This window comes from Ostrinia nubilalis, chromosome 4 (assembly GCF_963855985.1).
Source record: "Ostrinia nubilalis chromosome 4, ilOstNubi1.1, whole genome shotgun sequence".
NCBI lineage: Eukaryota > Metazoa > Arthropoda > Insecta > Lepidoptera > Crambidae > Ostrinia > Ostrinia nubilalis.
Genome location: NC_087091.1, coordinates 3,415,117 through 3,434,186, shown reverse-complemented (window position 1 = coordinate 3,434,186; position 19,070 = coordinate 3,415,117). Strand labels below are relative to the sequence as shown.

At 37.4% G+C, this 19,070-nt stretch overlaps 1 protein-coding gene across 1 annotated transcript; it reads right to left on the bottom strand.

The window, feature by feature from the left end:
- Positions 1 to 36: 36 nt before the first annotated feature.
- On the bottom strand, positions 37 to 16,136 carry LOC135088496 (proton-coupled folate transporter-like). Its single transcript, XM_063983322.1, has 7 exons — positions 15,030 to 16,136; positions 13,502 to 13,661; positions 10,971 to 11,072; positions 6,593 to 6,730; positions 6,151 to 6,234; positions 5,649 to 5,805; positions 37 to 224 (listed from the first exon to the last, which is right to left on the bottom strand). The coding sequence occupies exons 1-7, from the start codon at positions 15,822 to 15,824 to the stop codon at positions 152 to 154; spliced, it is 1,509 nt and encodes a 502-aa protein (XP_063839392.1). The 5' UTR covers positions 15,825 to 16,136; the 3' UTR covers positions 37 to 151.
- Positions 16,137 to 19,070: the final 2,934 nt, after the last annotated feature.

Here is a 19,070-nt window from a genome sequence, read left to right as displayed (position 1 = left end):
ATTATGGCTATAATCTTAAGTATAAAAACAAACGACTACTCAATAACTTTTATTACAATTTCCACACATGCCCAAAAACACTTATTATGCATTGTTCACTGACACATTCACTGATAAATAAATGCTCGTACAACAGTCAATTGGTAGCGATTTAGACTTCTTTATTCACGTTTTCCATTTCTTCCACTTGCTTGTTGTCCTCTCTTTGTTCGAAGTACATCCATCTGGAATGTTGAATAAACACAAATGATCTGGGAAAAGGAATTGTGGGTGGATCGGCCGCCACAGAGATGCGACCGGACGGCCCCGTTAAGGATCCACTAATGCGAGAGCAGTAATAACGCGAGTTGGCGTGCGTACGACACGGTCCACTGCCGGTTACATAATAAAGGACATCATTTACAGATCATACTGCGACTATTATGTACATATTCGACCTAATGTGCACCTTATTTCAATTATTTGTTAGGTCATATTACAGTGTCGATAATTATTTGCGATTTACGAGACACTTCTTCTAAGCTGGCGGATCTATATACATTGTAAATGGGTCCTATTTGCTAATTACTTTGTTTGTAACAAGATGTATCTCGTGGTACACTAATCTTGAGTTGATACTTGATATATACATAGAGTAAACTAATTACTATGGTGTATTCTTAGTTGTATTGTAATGGCGGATTCTGTAGATCCAAAAGAAAATAGAAGCAGGAAACAATAAAATCGTCGGTGATACATCTGATTCCTTATAAATTTATTAATCGAAGTAGCTTAGGTTCTTTCTTGCAGTAAAAATCCGTGAAATTTTCGTATTTTATTTAAGCATTTGATGTACTTTCATCTATTGTTGTTTAATTATTGCCAGATTTTCCTCTCGAGGGGTTTGTTTTGTAGTTAAATTAAATCTTAATCAACGTTTTTCTTTTAAGAAGGTCTATTGGGAAGCTTTGTTTTATTAATTAAAATGTTATTGATGTACCTACGAGAATATTAAAGAAGCAGGAGAATTGGTAACGAGTGTTTTATTATAAAATACTGAGATTTAAATACGAAAGCATTTTCCTTTTATTTCAGGAACAACAACATAAATTACACTTACAGGGATATAAGTAAATGTAACATTAACATGGGATGTGTATGACTATTTAAACAGACAAATAAATAAATAAATACTAGGAATACCTATTATATTATTAAGTATACTAATAAAACAGTTTTTACTAATGGAGATAGCTTAGCCTCTCCTAATCATTGAGCATATAGGGCTCTTGTAATCTGTGTGTAGAAAGAGATAACTACTTACTTGACTTCAAACAAAGCAATGACAATTTCTGTAACAATAGGTACTCTTTGAATCGTAATATGAATTATTGAATGTTCTATTTTGAGCTTGTTTTGTTTTTATTATATAGATTAAAGAATTGAAAGTATTAATTTTTAGAGACAACATTTTTTTTCACATCTAAGAATCTATAATTGCTTCAGGTGAGAATTGAACCCACGACCGTAAAAATCAGCGGCAAAAATATTTTTTTTAACAGACAAACGCCCGTATTCACTAATATTAACTATCAGGTCTCACATTGCGGGTGGACGCACAGGGTGACACACGAACCAATCACAGAGCCCTATTCAACGCTTTGCGTTCGATTTGCCGCTTCTTAAGCAATCATCGTTTGTGAATAAGGGCGAAAGTCACGTTCATCAGCTAGCTATAAATATTTTGACATTTCAAAGAATCAAAATTATGCGAGCACCAATGTTAGTTTTTACTTGTGTGTTTTAAAAACATGCCCATTCAATCATAATAATATTGAAAATTGAATTGATATTTTGGTAGTCCTACAAAAACATGTTACGTCAACTTTAAATTAAAATAATTCAGTTCGCTGTAGTCAACTGCTCACATAATATGCTCAATTGAATTCGAACTTTATGCTAACAAAATAACGCAAAAAAAGCAATTGGTCATTTTTAAGGTTTATCTATTGGCGACTGTACTTAAAACGAAAAATCCTAAAACAATAGAAGAATAAAAAACTTGAAACTCCACATATAATGATACTAGCTTTATCCTGCGGCTTGAACCACGTGATTCAACACTGGTCTGTCATATACTATTCGCGTGCGTCCCTCCTTTTATAACCGGGATATAAACTATCCTGAATTTTGTTACTTGTTACTACCTAAAGCTTCCTCACGAATTGCTCTATTTTTTGGTGAAAATCATGAAAATTCGTTCAGTAGTTTTTGAGCTGAACGCGAACAGACAAACGTGACTTTGTTTTACCTAAGACCTAGTCATAAGTACATAATTAGATTTAAACATATGTTTAAGAATTTGAGAAATTGTGGTTTTGTCTAGGTATGTTCATGACTATCCTTTTAATCCAAAAATAACTACGCACTATAACGTTTTATTAACTAGTCATTGGGTAAAATTTTGATAACATTGTCATGAGTAACATTAGGAATGTCGATGGTATATTAAGCACTTAGGTAAGTACGATGACACTTACATCCGTATTCACAAACATTACTATGAGGTTTAACAGTACGCGTGGACACACACGAACCAATCAATAGAGCTCTATTCAACGCTGTGCTTTCGACTTCGCATAGCGTTGCGTTGCGTTTGTGAATACGGGTGTTGTTCATTTACACTATCATAAAAGTGAGTAAGCTTTTACAGTTATTCGAAAGGAATGTACAGTCACGGAATGAAAAGGTTCGTCAGTTTTCAAATTGATTCCTTCAACGAATCGCGAGCACATATTACCTTTTGAAACTATGTTACAGAATAATCTCGAGTTAGAGAAAATAATCTTTAACTGTTCGTCAGTAAAGTTCAAAATTATTCAGATCAAAGTTGTTTGACGATTCTTGTCAAGAAGATTATTATGATTGATAAACTAAAACCTTCTTGTTGGTTCAAACTGCCATTATTATTTCTTTTAAATAAAAAAAACTATTGTCAATTGGTCAATGTCATCATTGCATTGCACTGATGGGATAGAAAAATAAACAAGCAAAACCTTATTCGTTAACAAACGTCATATTTATTTAAATGTTAGCAGCACTGTTTCTTGCACTGTTATGTTGGCAGGTTTGACTCTCACAGTACCTATTAGTGCAAGCGAAAACCGACACTAAGGTGACGAACCTTTTCATTCCGCGACTGTACCTATTGTACAGTCAAGACTACGCAATACTACAATAGACTTTAAATAAAATCAAATTTAATTTACTTATGCAAATATATAATAAGGCGTAATTTTATGCCTAGATATGATGTTTAATATTGAAATGTGCTTTTTAATAATTATTATTACTGACGGGATTGCTACCATGTACCTTAATTTTGAGTTTCCGATATTTGGGCACTGTTGCAAGCGCCATGGTCACGGAGTAACTCAGTAACAGCAAGTAACGTTCAGTAATAATAATTATGATAGTGACCATGAAAGTTTAAAACAATATGCTTTTTAATGATATGACCCTTCATGACTTGTGGAAATTCATCAAAATGGAAATATAGTTTCGCATTAATAATATCAATATAGATAAGTAGATGATTTACCTATAGAACTAGATTGTAGTCTAGATAGTGATCCACGTGTTTGCTTGATTGATATCAATTTATAATCATCAGGCTATCCATTATACTTAGTTGCAAAACAGTTATAACTCCAATAAGGTTTCAATGTTTAGCTTCAAGTCTCACTTACTGTACCTTACGTAGATTGCTAACCAAAAAAAAAAATCGTTTCTTGAAGTGCTATGATTTAGTTGTGAATGGTTTTCTAAGGGTTTATATCCCAGGGGTTTGTATTTGTATTGGACAGAGTACAATAAAGGTAGAGAGAGTACAATCATCATCATAATCATCAACATTTCAGCCATAGGACGTCCATTGCCGAACATTGGCCTCCCCCAATGGTTTCCATAATGACCGATTGGTAGCGACCTGCATCCAGCGCCTTCCTGCTACCTTTATGAGGTCGACGGTCCACTTTTTTTAGTGCAATAGTAATAAGTAAATACCGGGCTTATTAAACTTTTAACTGCTTCCAATTAACGCTGATTTTAAATAAACAATTACTAGTAATAAGTACATAGTATCATTATTTACCAGCGGTGTTTTGTCTTAACCTCTGTAAATATTATGAAGAACGTTAGCTGATATAATAAAATTGTATTGACATGGGATATTGTTACTGATATTGTACGCGGTTGCTCTCATAACATAAGTAAGTTAAAGACAAATATAATATACGTGAGATAATTAAATAGTAATTACTGCGGTAGTGATATGTCTGCCACAGGGTGTTTGGTTTAAATGTGTATTTATTATGGATAATATTTTACTTCTTCTTCTTCTTCTTTTCAGCCAAATGACGTCCACTGCTGGACAAAGGCCTCCCCCAAGGTTTTCCACAATGAACGGTCCTGCGCTGCCCGCATCCAGGCTCTTCCCGCGACCTTTACCAGATCGTCGGTCCACCTAGTAGGAGGCCTGCCCACGCTACGTCTTCCAGCCCGATATCTAATATTTTACTATAGGAGCTTATTTTTATTGTTAAATGGGACATTACTATTCGTTGGGGTTACGAAGGCCTTAGTTGGTCGCACCATCTTACTTTAAGAAACGTCAAAAATCTGTCAAACTCCATACAAAAAGCAATACCTATACTGTGAAGCCGAAAGTAACTTTGTCTGTCTGCTTATCTCGTTTTCACGGATGAGGTTTTTAAAATAAGTTTTGATCAATTTTCTCATAGAATAAGAACGAAAAAAAACAAGCTGTCTTTTGTTGCAAAAAAGTCCAGCGATGAAATAAAGTTAATAATTAATGTCTTTAAACTCTTTTACAAGAAAAGCAAAGAAGTCTAGGTAATGCTAATTTAATATTGAAACTACAACGGATTACGAAACTACAACGTAAACAAAACTACTGATTTCGAAAAGTGCATTGATTGTAGTTATTCGTGATTCCGAATAAACTTATTCAACTTTTAGTACTTCAATTAAACGTTGCATAATTAACCAAGGTAGGAGAATACTTTTAAACTGCATATTTATGCCTCTGCGCGAGTTCCAGGAATGTTTTCTTAAGTCCACGGGCGGCCATTATTGTGTTAACTGTAAAAAAGTTAATGACCACTTTCCGTCTTGCAATGTTCCTCAAATTGAGTTAGGCGTTTATGCCGTGGTCGCGTAACCAGGTTAAAATAGTCTGCAGTCTTTCCGTCCGTTTGCGAAAACATCATTTTGAGGCAGATTATACTGTTGTTCGTTTGTGCCTAAATCGACCAGCAAAACAAGTGTCTCATTGTTAAACGAAATACATGTATTGTATAGGTTACTCGTATTTACCTAATTGTCAAAACTATTTTAATTTATTTTTCATATTTTGACACCGCGATGCAATGTAGAGACATTGCCATCTATTGTTGGGTCGATGAACTGCTTCGAGATTAGTTGAATGATTATATTTGATTGAGTTTAAATGATGTCCTTTAAATGTAAGTTTTTTCATCTTTTCTAAGAGAATTAAGAAACAGTTTTGTGATTTATTATTTATTTATTTATTTTATATTTCTTCATAATATGATTTAGTTTTATTTAAATAAATAAACGAAACTTACCCAAATATGGCCACGGCAGGGACAGTCATGGCGGCTCCTAACAAGAACACCGCGCCAGGCAGGACGCTCAGGGTGGCCATGTAGACCCTGGAGTATAGGGGCCCGTAGACCAGGGGCATCATGGCTTCGGCCAGACCGAATAAGGAGTTCACTTTACCTGAAAAACAAGGTTGGTTACTCCTGGGTCTTTGTGTGTGTTTGGAGGAAGAAAGTAGAGGATTTAAGATATTTTTGTTTAAAAAAAGATAAAGCACATGATGTCGTGCCCTGCGTGCCCAAACAACTGCACGCAGGAAGATTTAATGAAGGCTACTGACAACGCCATTCTTGTGGCGGACTTTTGGGCCGACGCTGTGTTGGTTTGTTGTCGACACGACAAGAAGAAGGAAAAAAGATTTTAAGTATTCTCTAACAGCTGTTATTCAACTTCTAAGCTTCACTCTCTCTGAATTTGATGTGTTATGTATATTATTATGTTATGTAATATTTAAAATAAACTAACCCAACTCTTCACTAGTGACCAATTTCGAGGCAATGGAGCGCATTGCAATGAAAGACGTTCCATTGAAAATCTCCACCAATGGGGCTGTTGAACGAACAAATATTATTTCAATACCAACAATCAGAAAGTACTTACCTAACTTTTTTAAACACTTTTGTAATTAATATCACAATTTAAGGTCATAGCAGACTTATCAACCCGGAGAGGGTCAACACCGTATTGCCTTCGCGCGCTGTCATCGCCTTTCGCGAGCTGTCAACCGCGAGGCGAAGCGTTTACGATTCAGTACGGAGTTTCATACAAAGCATATTGACCGCTTCGAGTTGATACGGTTACGATCCGTTTCCGGGTTGATAAGTAAGTGTGTTTCATCTACACTTTAGTGTACCTAATCTGTTTGTTTAAAATTTTTACTGATTTATTATACTTCTTCTACTCTTACCGATATAAATTTCTAAAGTGGTGGTGGCGAAGGCGAATATGAAAGACGCCAGGATCTTGCTGGTACACGAGATGATGCCCACCACCGTGTCGTCCAGCTTCATGAAGTCGCTGAATATGCTTATTGAGAACAATGTACCTGGGCAGAAATAAATACAAAACGTACATTTTTAAATAATCAAAATCATCATCAATATAATGGACGTCACACTGCTGAACATTTAGCCCTCCCCCGATGATTTTCAGATTGACCGGTTGGTAGCGGCCCTGCATCCAGCGCCTTCCTACTACCTTTACAAGGTCGTAGGTCCACCTTGTAAGTTGACCTTTGAACTTTGAGATCTGACATTAGCATTGGTAAAATACAGACTACTATTCCATTATTGAAGCTAAAACTTGTCTTAGAAATAACACCCGCTAAGACTTGTATATTTACACAGTTTTATTAACGTAGGGCTAAATTATAAAACAATTATGATGACACAATTTAATAATGCAAACAAAATGAAATCCTTCATAGAGATAAATCTACGAGTAAAAATTCACCTGTATTTGTGTACTAGCGGCCGCCCGCGACTTCGTACGCGTGGACCTCGTTTTACTCCATTAGGGGTGGAGTTTCGTAAAATCCGCTCTTAGCATCTATAGCGCATACATTTTAAATTTCAAATCTCTTACTTTAAACACATAGGACTTTCATAATATAAACTTCCAACCCTCCTTTTATCTCCTTAGCCCCCGTGGTTGATTTCTAATGATACATTTTCAGTATATGTACCACCACCACCACCACCATTTCAGCCATAGGACGTACACTGCTGAACATAGGCCTCCCCCAATGCTTTCCATGTTGATCGATTGGAAGCGGCCTGCGTCCAGCGCTTCCCTGCTACCTTTACGATGTCGTCGGTCCACCTTGTAGGTGGAAGTCCCACGCTACGTTTTCCGGTACGCGGCCTCCATTCCAGAACCATTCTGTCCCATCGGCCATCAGTTCTGCGTACTATGTGCCCTGCCCATTGCACTTCAGCTTGCTAATCCGTTGGGCTATGTCAGCGACTTTGGTTCGTTTACGGATCTCCTCATTTCTGATTCGATCTTCAAAGAAACACCAAGTATAGCCCTCTCCATAGCACGCTGTGCAACTGAGCTTCTGTATACGGCCTATAGTGAGAGGCCACGTTTCCGAGCCATAAGTTTTTACTGGTAACACACATTGGTTATACACTCTAGTCTTCAGGCATTGAGGTATTTTAGACGAAAAGATGTTGCGTAGTTTCCCGAACGCTGCCCAGCCGAGTTGGATTCGACGATTGACCTCCTTCTCGAAATTGGACCTACATAGCTGGATCGTTTGTCCGAGGTAAACATACCTACTTGTCGACAATCTCGAGAATTGAGCTCCCAACTGAAACTGGGTAGGGCGCAACATGGACATTCGACATAAGCTTCGTTTTGTCCATGTTCGCCCTCAGGCCTACCTGTTGGGAAAATCGATTAAGGTCTTCGAGCATTGTTCCAAGATCTTCCAACGATTCTGCCATGACCACAATATCGTCAGCAAACCGATGTGTACACAGTACTACAGTGTACCGAACAGTATATTATGTACACCTCCACAATATCTAGAGATCATGACCGTACATTTTAACTTTCAAGTCTCTTACTTTAAAAACCGAGGACTGCAATACAGTCTGTATTCAACCCCCTTTTTAACTCCCATAAGGGTTGAATTTTGCAAAATTTCGTCTTAGTGACTACCTACGTTCTAAAAGGAGGTGTATTCCACTTTGATCACCTGGCTTTGATCAGCCAGTGATACTTGTAGTTTCTGAGACTTCGTGATGAGTGAGTGAGTCACTTAGTCATTCAATTACCTTTCTTTCTACTAAAATTATACGTACCTATAGTAATTATCATTAAAATCAAATAAGTAAGTACCTACCAACCTAAGTAATTAAAATAAAGACCCTACCAAAAAACTAACAAATTACATACAGAAAATAAAAACGAATAATTCTTATCCTATTTAACTACAATCGCCCACGCGCCCATCCCATTTGTCCGCCGCTGAACCGTACCCTAATATTCATCTCGGTAGATGGCGGCACATAGTAAGAATTTGCAAGGAAGTTTGTAAAAAGTCACTAATTAACACTTTGACTTGCTCGTTTAAACACAGTGAATGATTCAAATAGGGACATACAGTGAATGGTTCAATTACATAAAATACCTTTATTTATTAAAGGACATCATCCATTTTGGTCCAAAATCAAAAGTGCCGGCCAAAAAATAAAAGTGCTGTATTCTGATAGAATACGTCCGCCTTAGCATTTATTACTACGGCACCAAAGCTGTAGCACCACTGTGCATCGTGGTATTTGAGTTCTAAAAATATATGAAACGACTGACTTTGATCTCAAATACTACGACGCATAGTGGTGCTACAGCTTTGGTGTCATAGTAACAAATGCTAAGGCGGACGTATTCTGTCAGAATACAGCACTTTTTATTTTATTGGCCGACATTTTTGATTTTGAACAAAAAATGTATGAATCGTCGATGAATTTTAGATCTCAAATACTCGACGCACAGTGGTGCTACAGCTTTGGTGCCATAGTAACAAATGCTAAGGCGGACGTATTCTGTCAGAATACAGTACTTTTTTTTTTATTGGCCGACACTTTTGATTTTGAACAAAAAATGTATGAATAGTCGATGACTTTTAGATCTCAAATACTCGACGCACAGTGGAGCTACGGCTTTGGTGCCATAGTAACAAATGCTAAGGCAGCCGTATTCTGTCAGAATACAGCACTTTTTTTTGTTGGCCGGCACTTTTGATTTTGGACTAAAAATACAGTGTGAGTCACGTTAAAGTGTACATATGAAAATAGATGAAACTAGACCTATTTTTATCGACAAAAAAGTGGTCAAAAAGTTTTTGAGATTTTTTTAAAATTTTTTATAGAATTTTTTTTCTTCCAATTACTTATTGTAAAGAAAACGTAATAACTTTTAAACTAAACAGTATATCCTGATAAAATAAAAACAGTAATAATGCTAAATAACAGGCAATACTAAAAAAATACATAAAATGCACAAAAAAGGCCAACAATTAATAAAAAATTATAATTTTTGAAAAAAATCTGCTTTTAAATTCGTGTTTTTTTGGTTATTTGATAAATTTCTCCAAAAAATGCCCCTATAACCGGCGGTTTTTATTACTTTGTATTATTCTCTATCGTATTACCTTCGTAAAACCAAAAATCGCATGTCTCTATCCCTATCACAACGTTTGCAATGATCGTTTGAACAAAGGCCTGCCACAACATTATTCTCCGCTACAGGTAGGGACAATTTTAATTTTAACTAAAATCCTTATTTTACTTCAAAATCTTTTGTTTTTATTTGAAATCTAACTTGTATTTATCAAAATTACAAATCTAGAGCCATTTTCAGTTTCGTTGTTAACGAAGCTTTGAATGGCGCGCCCGGAGAGGCTTAGTTCAAACGATCATTGCAAATGTTGTGATAGGGATAGAGACATGCGATTTTTGGTTTTACGAAGGTAATACGATAGAGAATAATACAAAGTAATAAAAATCGCCGGTTATAGGGGCATTTTTTGGAGAAATTTATCAAATAACCAAAAAAACACAAATTTAAAAGCAGATTTTTTTCAAAAATTATCATTTTTTATTATTAGTTGGCCTTTTTTGTGTATTTTATGTATTTTTTTAGTATTGCCTGTTATTTAGCATTATTACTGTTTTTATTTTATCAGGATATACCGCTTAGTTTAAAAGTTATTTTGTTTTCTTTACAATAAGTAATTGGAAGAAAAAAAATGATATAAAAAATTTAAAAAAAATCTCAAAAAAAATTTGACCTCTTTTTTGTCGATAAAAATAGGTCTAGTTTCATCTATTTTCATATGTACACTTTAACGTGACTCACACTGTATATGAAACGTGGATGATGTCCTTTCAATATTATTTACGAACAGCGCTATTCATAGTACATGTAATATTTAGTTACTAATTTACTAATGATGTCGATAGATGGCGTTTAACAGCTTTGCCTTCATGAATATTTACGAACCTCAAAAATTTTTGTCAGGCGCAAGAAAATTTTAAGCAATGACGATAGATGGCGCTTTTCAACGTCTTATGAAAATCCCAAATATTTTACAGGACCCTATTTTTTTCCAAAATAAAATTTAGCCTATGTTACTCGTGAGTAATGTAGCTTTCGAATGGTGAAAGAATTTTTAAAATCGGTCCAGTAGTTTTTGAGCCTATCCATTACAACTAAACAAACAAACAAACAAACAAACAAAGTTTTCCTCTTTATAATATTAGTGTAGATAAACTTACCAACTAAATTAGTGATGATACTGTAAGTGCAAAACATGCTGAATTGAACTTCATCCCAGTTGAACCTGTATCTCATGAACAGGTATAGCACGTTCATTTCACCTGCAAATTAACAACGGGATAAATAAATAGAATTAGAGTCGATTCGACCAAACAAGAGTAAATATTAATCTCAGAATAAATCGTCAGTTATTCGACATTTTGAAATATTTCCCATATTGAAACTGTCAATGTGCCAGTTATACCAGGAGTTATTCTCGGAAAAAGTTTGGTCGAATCGGGCCTTAGTAAATTAGTTCTAGCCTACAGATATGTGTTGGCAAAGATAAAAGATGGAACTCCGTCGTTCCATCTACGAACCAAAAGAACAAAGCGGGAGATCAACAACCAAAGAGTTAAATTCGTTGTCAACGTCACTGTTCTCGAGTTTTTACCACCTTTTGGAAGGACATCTTTTGGGTCATTCAATTATAAATCGCATTTAAATTTTTCCAATGGTCTTCTTTTAGCGATAAAAATAGGGCTTATTCCACTATTCCCCGTTATATTAGGATTTTATTTTTAACATTATAAGCTCCAATTGGCGTTAACGGGGAATAGTGAACAAAAAGTTAACTGATCCCCGTTGACGGGGATTGTCAATGGGAAATAGTGGAATAAGCCAAAAATAGATATTCATCATTACAGTTTGCCATAAAAGAGTTATGGGAATCTTTAGCGAGATAGACTTCAAGTCATAACTTTGTGTTAGGCGTGGAAGATTGGCAAATAGCGATGCAACGTGCGCGCAAATGGTCAGTGCGTGCACATTTGATCCATCCATCACTACACGCAATGAAGTGGTACACAATCACAATAGCAGCAGACGTCACGTGTCGAATGACCCCGCGACTGCAACGGAACTGAGCTGGTTCAAAGAGGACGTACGTATTGTCGTGACGTGGACTGACTGTGTTGTTGTTTGAAAATATTCAAACTGGTCAGCAATAACAGGGTGTTAAAATCATCTTCCTGGAAAAGTACTAGTAAAAATTACTTATCTACCAATATTTAATACAGACAGATAAAATATCCTAAAATTAAGACTAATCTTTAAAGCTTAAAGTGTAGCACATCGCTGTTCGTACCATGTCAAGTTTATTAGCCAGCTCGGCCCATTCCTAAAGGCTAACATAAGGGTCCCCTGTGGTAGGTAAATATAAATACTGTAGTAAATACTGTAATAAATACTGTAGCTTTTATAAAAGCTCATCTCTCATGAAAGCTACCGTCAGAGTTTATGTGGTCTCTTATAAATCTCATACAGCTCGAGCTGCACTTGCTGGTGTTAGGAAATGACTTACCATGTAAAGACCCAAATACACTCGGCATCAAATAAATCGCACCTCCATCCAACGTATGCATCCCCACTTCCCACCAACCATGGTACCATTTCAATGCCTAGTTCTAAACTTCATTTAATTAAAGGATAGGTTTTTACACCAAAAATGTGTCTTTAGAAGGATCCAGAGTCACTTCTTCAAAAAGAGGTAGTTACGCTTGAGACAACTTTTATGGCTATAAAACTGTTAAATTGGGATTAATTGCTATGAATCTGTTAAAAAGGACACGTAAGATCATTATTTGGTTTTATAACCACAAAAAATGGTCTACTTGGTCCCAGAGGTGAGTTCCAAGTGAGGCCTATTTTCAAGTCACATTTATGGTACCTGTTAATTGTTTATAAAAAAATTTAATGTGTTTTTCTTTAAGTTTATTTAATGGGCTTTCAAATAACACCAATATTGTTGGGGTACAATGATTGTGTCAGAAGAAAATAATTAAATTATGCGTCGCGGAAGGTGCGATTTATTTGATGTTGAGTGTATAACACAGGTCACGACGATGAGCAGAGATACTCGGAGACGACGCCGTATTGGGCCACTTCTGAAGGCCACTATCAGAGTTTATGTGGTCTCTTTTAAAGCTCCTATAGCTCGAGCAGCAGATTTGCTTGTGTTACGACTTACGACAATACTTACCATGTAAATAACACAGACCACAACGATGAACACTCGGAGTCAATGTCGTCTTGAGCCAATCCTGAAGTCCACCGCCAGAGTTTATGTGGCCACTTATAAAGCTTGTAGCTATAGTTCTATCTTTGCTTATGTCAGCTCACCGTCAGAGCTTATGTGGCTGCCTATGAAGCTTGTAGCTAAAGATGCAAATTTTATCGTGTTAGGACTTTACTTACCATGTAAAGGCCCGAATATAACACAGACCACGACGATGAGCAGTGACACTCGGAGCCGTCGTCGTCGTGGCCCACTCCTGAAGGCCACCTTCAGTGTTTATGTGGCCACTTATAAAGCTTGTAGCTTTGCTTATACTGAACAATACTTACCGTGTAAAGACCCAAATATAACACAGACCACGACGATGAGCAATGACACTCGGAGCTGGCGCCGCCTCGGTCTACTCCTGAAGCCTACCGTCAGAGTTTATGTGGGCACTTATAAAGGTTGTAGCAGGACAACAGTTAGACTTACCATGTAAAGGCCCGAATATAACACAGACCACGACGATGAGCAGTGACACTCGGAGCCGTCGTCGTCGTGGACCACTCCTGAAGGCCACTGTGAGGGTCTCACGCACGTGTCGCGCGTCGAAGAACGAACACACCCACCCTCGGCAGCCGACCGGCTGGTCCTGAAAGTATGTTTGAAGTTTAATAAAATTGACAGGTAGCTGATGCAAGTAGAGTAAGTTACTAGTAATAGCGATTGAGTTATTTAGCTACAGTCATAGAAAAAACATAACTCTCCTTCTGGCAAAAAGCATGACAGGATCTCACAGCATTTCGAAAAGAGGGCAAGGAATAAAAGGCATGCTGATAAACCACAAACAGTATTAAAATTCCTGATACTTTATCTACTTTTCCTAAAAGACTATGTTTTTTTAATACCTTGACGTAGTATTTAATAAATACCGATCAACTTTGCGCACACCAAAAGTTAACCTATGAACTGGAAATTAACGCAATTAAAAACAAAAGTTCACTAGTTTCTCAATTGTTTTTCACTAATGTGACTATAAAATTATTGCCAATGCCAATATAAATAGCGAAGTGATCAGAATAAGTTTAATTCCACTCTTATAAGGATTTTATCTGACCTAGTATCTGGTACAATAGAAGTTTCTAAGAAAACTGTCTGTCCCGTTATTTATTTACGTGTTATTTACACCTCCATTTTTCAGAGCAAATCTACAAATTATAAATATATCTGTTGTAGCTATAAATTAATCTGTGCCACGAGTAGGTAAATAATTATCTTCACTCTATCATAGATCAAATCTGCACCATTCGGGTGAAAGTAATCAAGAACCAACGAATTAAATACAAAAAATATCAAGTACAATTAGATTAATAGAGTTCATAAAACACATGAATAAAGCGGCGTTCGTAATAATTTACGACTTCCTACTACATAAACATTTATGGCAAGCTCCGCAAAAATAATCCTAAAACGGTAAAATAGTTATTTTACTCGGGATTTCCACGTACAGAAAAGCAACACTCATTTGGCATTTTATTACAGTCATTCGTACGTGTGAGTTTCACCAACAAAATCCGAAACGTCAAGAGTAAAATCTGGAATAATTTGCTTAAATAAAGAATAGCGACAGCGACAGGGGATATCAGGATATCCGGGTAAATCGGGCGCATATAAATCCGAGGTGACACCTATCGGAGCCTCGCGTAAAATCGTTGATTGCGTTACGATGTCCCCCTCCGTTCGAATTTGCGTTGTGGGCCTGAGCAATTTATCACTTAGATATAGGACTAACCGGCTGTCGAGAGTACGCAGCGGATGATGCATGGCACCACGAGCCTTATCTCAACACCTACCAATACTCTATTAACCCTAGACTTTGATCGCAAATTGCTACACGCAAACTTCGCGACCTTTCGCGGGCAAACCGCTTAATCTCTATTACACGCAACGGCAACCTTACACACAAAGTTTGGGCACTGATAGGGCTATCTAAAGCAATCACAAAGAATTAACAACTTACTCTTTGCCGCTCTTCCGATATCACTGGATCTTTCAGACGTATGTACCCATAAATCAGACTGGCGACGTACAGGCAGTTCGATATTAAAAATATCCCATAATATCCGATCTGCTGCAGAAGTATCCCGCTCAGAGACATCCCAATCGGGATGCCCAGGGACATGCACAAGTTGGCAACTCCTACTCTGAATGTCCTCATTTCTTTCGTCGTTACGTCACCTATGTAGCTGAATACACCAACGCACACAGTTATCCATCCTCCAGTTAATGACGGAAACAAGTCTGAAAGGGCCGTGACCTCCAGAGGCAATTCGTAGAAGAAATATGTGTTTAAGATGAAGCTAGTGCAGCACAACACTTCCCCGACTATAGGTAGGAGTATGCACGCTTTCCTTTTTCCGGTTTTGTCACTCCACGAGCCCACAAATAGAACCAGTATACACGGGAACGCAGTCTGAACAATGTTTTTCCACGCTTGTACTGATGCCGTCAACTTCTGCACTTCCGCCTCCTCCAACGTATAGTTTTCGGTCTGCCGCTTGTTCAAAGCCGAGCAAACCTCATCACTGTACCCTAAATTGACCCGACACGCTTTCTCCAAATTCAAATTTTGCACAGCAAGTCCCGAGAACACATTCGACATGATGTAACACGCGATGATCGGCTCCACCGTAATGTTTGACTTGATCTGCATAAGCTTCTCCCGGACGCCGGATTTCTTGTCTTTCGGTTCATTTTTTACGGGGGCTTCCACCGCCGTCGCCGGTTTATCCGTGGCCGCGCTGATTCCGTTCATTATGTCCGAATTGTGAGCACCGATGTCAATCAATCATCGTTGTTTAAGTTTGAGTCTGTGGGAGACGTTCTCAAAAGGTCCATTGAGGCCTCTTTAACCGTCATAATAGTTTCGTTATTGAGGCTCGTCGCGGGCACTTCATCACAGCACTCGGGATCACTTCGCGGTTCCCACGATGCGGCTGGGCAGTCCTGCGATGTCGCAAGTCGGGGGCTGACTGGGTTCTATTGTCTTAGGAGTGGATCGGACGGATATACGGTCGAGTGGTATCATTATAGGCAATTGGGCGGGCGTAGTGTGTGCTCGCGCGGTGCCGTGCTCGGAGTGGATCCGGGCGGGTCGCGCGCAGCGTCACAACCTTGCGATAAGTAGCCGTTTATCCCATTAGACCAATGTCTGTCATTACATGAAACAGTGGGTACGAAGTCAGACGTTATTAGCACACGGTCAAGGTACGCTATAGCGTGGGTCGGTGATTTTTTACTTTGCAGAATAGGATGAATTTGCTCGTGGAATTTCCTGAAAAAATAGGATTGTGTTGTGAGGATATATGTATATAAAATACAGCTTTGTGAACATCCGTAACGGCAGGAAAAAATAATTCACCGGTAATTGCTATTGTCGGCGCGTAACCAAGGATATTTAGGTCCCAAATTCGACAACTTTCCGCCGACATAAGTTTGAGATGTATTCTGTCTGGCTCATTGTTGTGTGGGGTGAAAGAGAGGTGCCTTGTTGGAGAGGCGGGCGATTGTGCGAAGGTAGGTGACGCGGGGTGGGAGGAAACATTTGTCAATATGAATGGTTTCCTCCGGGAGCTCCAAAACTATTGCTTAACTGCTCCTGTCGAATGCTTGACATAGAATTAAGCGTTTGGGATGACGCAAATTAAGGCGAAAGCTAGTAGCTTGGGTCTAGAATGAGTGCTATAGAAATGTGTCACTTGAAACATGAATTGCCTTTAGTTTATTGAACATAGTGATTGGCTGACGGCTAGGACGTTTGCCTACATATTATTTAAACATAATAATAACTCTATATAGTTTAAGAAGCATCTTTACTTGTATAACAAGTACGGGAAGGAACTTTTGACGTTCGATACTGAGTCCCTACATAATTCTTAATAATTTTAATATTAATACCTATAGTCAAAATATCTCTGTAAACAAATTGATACATTTTCAACATTCGCAGTTGCAGTATTTTTTGCATTAAATTGCACATTCATATTCGCATTTATCAACTTTATCTGTAGTCCAGTCAATAAAGCATTATAGATGGAAATCCGTGGAACACAATTTTTGACTTCGGGACTTTATTTAGACTAGTTAGGAGGTGAACATAGCAAAAGTCCCCGCCCTTAGCCCTTGAGCCGGCGGGGTGAGGGGGGTTTAAAGGTACCACTTTTCGATTTTTCGCTTAATCCTCGGAAACTATGCGTCCTAGTGACATGACTACTATGAACCAAAAAAAGCTTATTCAATTTGCTACAGGTGAGATAGTCAAGTTTTTCTATATCTTGTATAGTTTTTGCGGCATCTGTTCTAGAAGGTCTGTAATATTGGAAATTTTATTTTTGTCTTACATGTTCCCATCAGGAGAAAATCGACTAAATCAACATTGAGCAAATATTTTAGACATGCGGAAGCATGTTAAGCCTAGTTCCAGGGAGAGGACTGCACTGTGCGTATATTTAGACGAATCAATTGGAGCCACTTTTGACTCCACATCACTCAAAAACTACTGTGCATTAACACTTCAAATTTGGCTCATGTGTTGAGACTTGCAAGATAAACATCAGCTTCAAATTTCATAAATATACCTCAAACGGTTCTTTAGGTATTGACGCCCAAAAATCTACATATCTGACCTATAGACCAAATTCTAACAACTTCCAGATGACCTTGAAGGTTCAAATTTGGCATACAGATAGGTAGATGTGTAAATACAAAGGAACAAATAAAAAACCAGTAAATTTTAACATTTTACATTTTTAGATAGATTTTAGTGTTCTAAATATCGATTTTTGAACGTCAATACCTAAATAACCGTTTGAGGTATATTTATGAAATTTGAAGCTGATGTTTATCTTGCAAGTCTCAACACATGAGCCAAATTTGAAGTGTTAATGCACAGTAGTTTTTCAGTGATGAGGAGTCAAAAGTGGCTCCAATTGGGTCGTCTAAATATACGCACGGTGCAGTCCCCTCCCTGGAACTAGGCTTAACGTGCTCCCGCATGTCTAAAATATTTGCTTAATGTTGATTTAGTCGATTTTCTATTGATGGGAACATGTAAGACAAAAATAAAATTTCCAAAATTACAGACCTTCTAGAGCAGATGCCGTGAAAACTATAAAAGATATAGAAAAACTTGACTGTCTCACCTGTAGCAAATTGAATAAGCTTTTTTTGGTTCATAGTAGTCATGTCACTAGGACGCATAGTTTCCGAGGATTAAGAGAAAAACCGAAAAGTAGTACCTTTAAACCCCCCTCTCCCCGGCGGCTCAAGGGCTAAGGGCGGGGACTTTTGCTATGTTCACCTCCTAACTAGTCTAAATAAAGTCCCGAGGTCAGAAATTATGTTCCACGGATTTCTCTCTACACCGTCGTTAAAGCATTCATTGACTGGACTACTGGCCGGCTAACAAATGAACGGAGTACGTTCAACGATGATTTAAACTCAGATTTAAAGGCAATCATACAATTACTATCCTGCTGCGCTACTGTAGAGCGTTTTGTGATGATTGCTATACGACAATATACGATGGATAAAATGTAAAGTGAAAAGTCTGATTTACAAAAAGCATTGACACAAATGGGCTACAAAAGTTTTCATAAAGTACCTACCTCAGTGGAAAACTTTTCCCAAAAGCAATGCTATTTATAGCGGATTTTTTTCTTTTGTCAGCAATACAATGCTCACCAACAACTAATAGTTGTCTATAGAGTTTGTTAAGATCAATAAACGTCACTTTGCAATGGCGATTGCTGCTAGTTTTGTTTTGCCAGAAGTAAACAACTAGGCACATTATCATATAAGATTTATACCTCTTATAAAAGAAAAATTAAATTGTAAAATTAATTTGAATCCGTCCTGTAGTCTTAGCGCGAAGGATTAACAAATGATCTAGATACAAACAAAATATCCATCCTCATATATTAGTTTAGATAGAATAATAATGTTATTATAATCAACCATGTCGGTTTTATTGCATGCGAGTATTCACGATCTTTTCAACATT